At 29.6% G+C, this 4,128-nt stretch overlaps 1 protein-coding gene across 1 annotated transcript in view; it reads right to left on the reverse strand.

The window, feature by feature from the left end:
* lgs (legless) overlaps nucleotides 1–3,398 on the reverse strand; it is a gene marked incomplete in the record, with an annotated part of 36,039 nt that extends 32,641 nt beyond the window's left edge. Inside the window, 1 exon segment of the mRNA XM_067044642.1 lies at nucleotides 3,286–3,398. Coding sequence (XP_066900743.1) covers nucleotides 3,286–3,292 — 7 coding nt within the window.
* Nucleotides 3,399–4,128: the final 730 nt, after the last annotated feature.

Consider the following 4,128-nt stretch of genomic DNA (forward strand, 5'->3'; position numbering starts at 1 on the left):
ATAAATATATACATATAAATACATATATACATATATGTGTTTCAGGGTTAAATTGCCAAACTGAAAATATGAATTAAGGACCGGAAAACAAGAAAAATATTTCCTCTGAAGGTATGTCCGCAAATGCTTTGTTTAGGAGAAATTCACACCTAAAGATTTTCATTGTTATGAACTATTTACATCATATGAAATAAATAAAACCTATTTATTTGTTTTAACTACTTTATTAATTAAATGTAAACATTAAAATTCATATTAAATGTGGTTCAAAGTGAAAGTATGTCTGCAAACACTTTGATTAGGAGGTGGTTTAGATAGAATATTAATATGGCCTTTTATCCCTAACTGTATACAAACTATTGGCAACATAAGAATTAATACTATTTGGAATTAGCATTGGGAACTGTCAATGACACTTATCAGTTTGTAAGAAGCTTTTGCAGAGTATTCATCATTATGTCTTCAATTTATACTAATAGAAAATAAGCCGATATGGTGTTTATGTACAGTTTTTACAATGGTAATGCTAATGCTGCTTGTTATGAATATGCCAGGAAATTTCCGAATAGAAGAATAGCAAACAAGACTATCTTTAGCACCACGTTTCAATACATAAGAGAAACTGGTACATTTGCTATAATACCTCATGCTGATGGTATTTCTGCCCCTTTACGAAATGAAAACAGGACTGTGACCACATTACAATATTTTGATGATAATCTATCAGGCATTGTACTAAGAGCTGGAGCAGAATTAAATATTATGCCGACTACAGGATAGATAACTCTCATTGCAGATGGACTTCACCCATATCATTATCAACAGGTACAAAATTTATTACCGCAAGATTGTTGGCAAAGAAGCCACTTTTCAGATTGGTACTTAAATCAAGTTGAGTATAATCCATAATTTTCAGGAAACATTCTCTAAACAGAAGAAGCTACCTTCACAAGAAGAGGTATCTTCAATAAGAAAAATAATCACCTCAAGTTGCAGGAAAATCCCCATGCAATTCATGAACATAATTTTCAGCACCAGTTTCAGTGCAATGTGAGGTTGGGAATAATAGACAATATTTTAATAGGTCCACATTTCTTGCCGCCTCAATGCAGGCACATTTCTGGAATTTCTTAATAATGATTAATATGATTTAGTAGAACATATTCCACTACAACTGAGAAGGGACATGTGGCACAATTAGATGGTTATCCTGTACATTACGGAAGAGGTCCACGACAATGTTAATTATCCCTATCAATGGCTTGGCATGCACGCTCTCCAGACCTGACACCACAGGATTTTTTTGTTTGGGGTGACATTAAACAAAATGTTTATGCAAAGCCGGTCAATGACCTTGATTCCTTAAGAAGAAGGATAATTAAATCTTGTGAAGCAATAACACATATCCAATGCTGTTCTGTAACTGCTGCTGTTGAAGAAAGATCCAGAGCCTGTCTTAATCTTTGAACAACATTTGTTATAAATTTAATGTTTACGTTTATTTAATAGTGTAGTTGGAACAAATAAATAAGTTTTATTTATTTCATATAATGTAAATAATTCATAACAATGAAAATCTTTAGGTATGAATATCTCCTTAACAAAGCGTTTGTGGACATACCTTCAGAGGAAATTTTTTTTCATTTTGAGATCCTTAATACATATTTTCAGTTTGGTAACTTAACCCTGAAACACCATGTATATATATTTTCTTTTCAAGTACTAGTGAAAATGTTGAAAAGGTTAATGAGGTAAGAATAAAGAAAAAAATGTGTATATGATTAATCAGCTATGCACTACAAAACACTTTCAAAGAAATTCAGAAGAGAAAAGGAAATGACAAAACATTCAAATATATCAGAATAAACTACACCTCATGGATTCAAACAACTAAATTCTAATTTAAGCCAGCAAAGTCACATCCATTTTATACTAAAAAAAATAAGACCATCCAAATTGATCTCTGCATCCAGTATCGATACCAGAAGCAAAATAGGAAGAAACAATAATTTACAATTTACATAATAAATAGAATAGTAAAGGAAGAATTACAACTAAAATTAGGTTAGGTAAAAACTCTGAGCATACCAATTATCAGAAGCCAATCATAGAAACTTATCAAGAATCATAGTAACTTAAATATCACATAAAAAATGTTATTACAGTGGATCATTAAACAACAAAACTATGATAGTTTAAACTAGCATTGAGAATTCCAATAAAATAAATGGAAGAATACAACAAATTGAACATTTGAATGACCATGATCATCATAATTATGGACCAGAACCTAATTTTTTTGCAGTTGAAAAAAAATAAATAAAAGAACAAGTGAAAGGTTAAAAGTACTACATATTGACTGTTTTGTCCATAAGGTATATACATCTAGGAATATCTATAGTTGAAACGCTTCACACCATATTTTTCGGACACATGCTTATAATAATAGTTGATCTAATTTATTTCAAACAATATTTCTTACTTAAAATATATTTATTTTTAATGAAATAATAAAATGTACTAAGTATCATTTTGAAAGGTTAGAAGTTTAATGAATTAGAGTACTTAGTATAATAATACTTCAATATTGTAGTATTACAGCAACAGGATCAGAGATAAACTATGTTCAGCACTATAATTTTTTTTCTTATTTTTGACAGATACCAAAATTCATAGTTAGAATTGGTAAAAAATTATATAAATATATATCTTTCATATTTAAATATAGATTTATTAGCCTTCACAAATAATTTGAGAGTATTTTACAATAAGCAGTTGTAGATAATGGACATCACGAAATGTAAAATTCAGAAAACTAATTGTTGGAATATAGAATGATTATAACTAAATTAACCCTGTATAAAGCAATTGGTAAATAATACTAAGTAAATTTCACTTGCAGTATAAGATGTGGTGAGTGTTGACTATTTCATTATACATTTATTCGACAGGCCTGATATGAGATGTTTGTAAGACCTTAAAGGACACAAATGATGATTCCTATAGCAATAATCTAATTATATATTTATTTTTGTAATGCAATTAAACACACCAACAAGAAAAAACCAATCTCCCAGCATTCTAAATAGTTTTCTTTTAAATTAAAATCAATAAAATTAATGAAAATAAACATGGTGTCAAAACCGGCGTAAAACAAATGTTAAATACAAAATCAAATAACAAGTATCCAATTATAACTTTACTTCCACTGAACAGAATCAACAAAAAGAAACAAAAGGTGCACATAAAATGAAATAAATTGAGAAATATGAAAACAAACGATACCTGACATCTAGTATAGTTTTGTATGAACTTAACACAATAAGTAGTTCTCAAGCTCAAAATAAATTTAAGTAACTTCTTCAAATGTGACTGTAAACAGAGGAAAGATCTTCAAAACAGTGTGTAGTTTCCAAAGAGGTAGATATCGGCAACCGCTTGACCAATTGTTTAGGGTTCATAAGTTAAGCACCGGCTGTAGTACGTTGGTACAAGTGGTGGTGTGTTTAGTAATACTCTGTCTCTTTGGAAAGGTTTCTTTCATTCAACAAAAAGTTAATTGTTTTAATCCAGATTAAACAGATACCCTAACAGAGCTATAAACATTTCACAGTAGCAGGTTATTAGATAGTGGTGGGGGATGATCTACGAAAAATGAGGGAAATAACTTATGAACGTGTTTAGTTTTAAAACAGTTTACAGTCACAAAAACACAAACAGCTCCCTACAACATAAATAGTTCTCTGCAATAGATATACTACACCAGTGGTTTTTAAACTGGATTCAAGCGTATTCTATGGATGTCACGGCAATATTTAATTATCACTAAGATTTTGCAATTTAAGATTATAATCCGCGTTTTATTTAATATCTCCTTGTATATACTACGTCTACCACTCATAGGCTATTATTCTGTTTTTTAGTCATGTATTATTTCAGTATTTCAAAGAATGTGGATATCCCTGTCAATATAATTATCTTTCAAGTGACTATAAAATAATTTACAATAAAATTTACCTTTAATTTTTGAGTACTGGATCCTTCTTCAATTTCAGCGCTATTAATAGAGGTCTTTTAAAATGATCAACAACAGATCGTCAAGAATGATCTAAATGTGAATGATTTTAT

The sequence above is a fragment of the Halyomorpha halys genome, unplaced genomic scaffold (assembly GCF_000696795.3).
Source record: "Halyomorpha halys isolate HHAL.00 unplaced genomic scaffold, Hhal_1.1 Scaffold317.1, whole genome shotgun sequence".
NCBI lineage: Eukaryota > Metazoa > Arthropoda > Insecta > Hemiptera > Pentatomidae > Halyomorpha > Halyomorpha halys.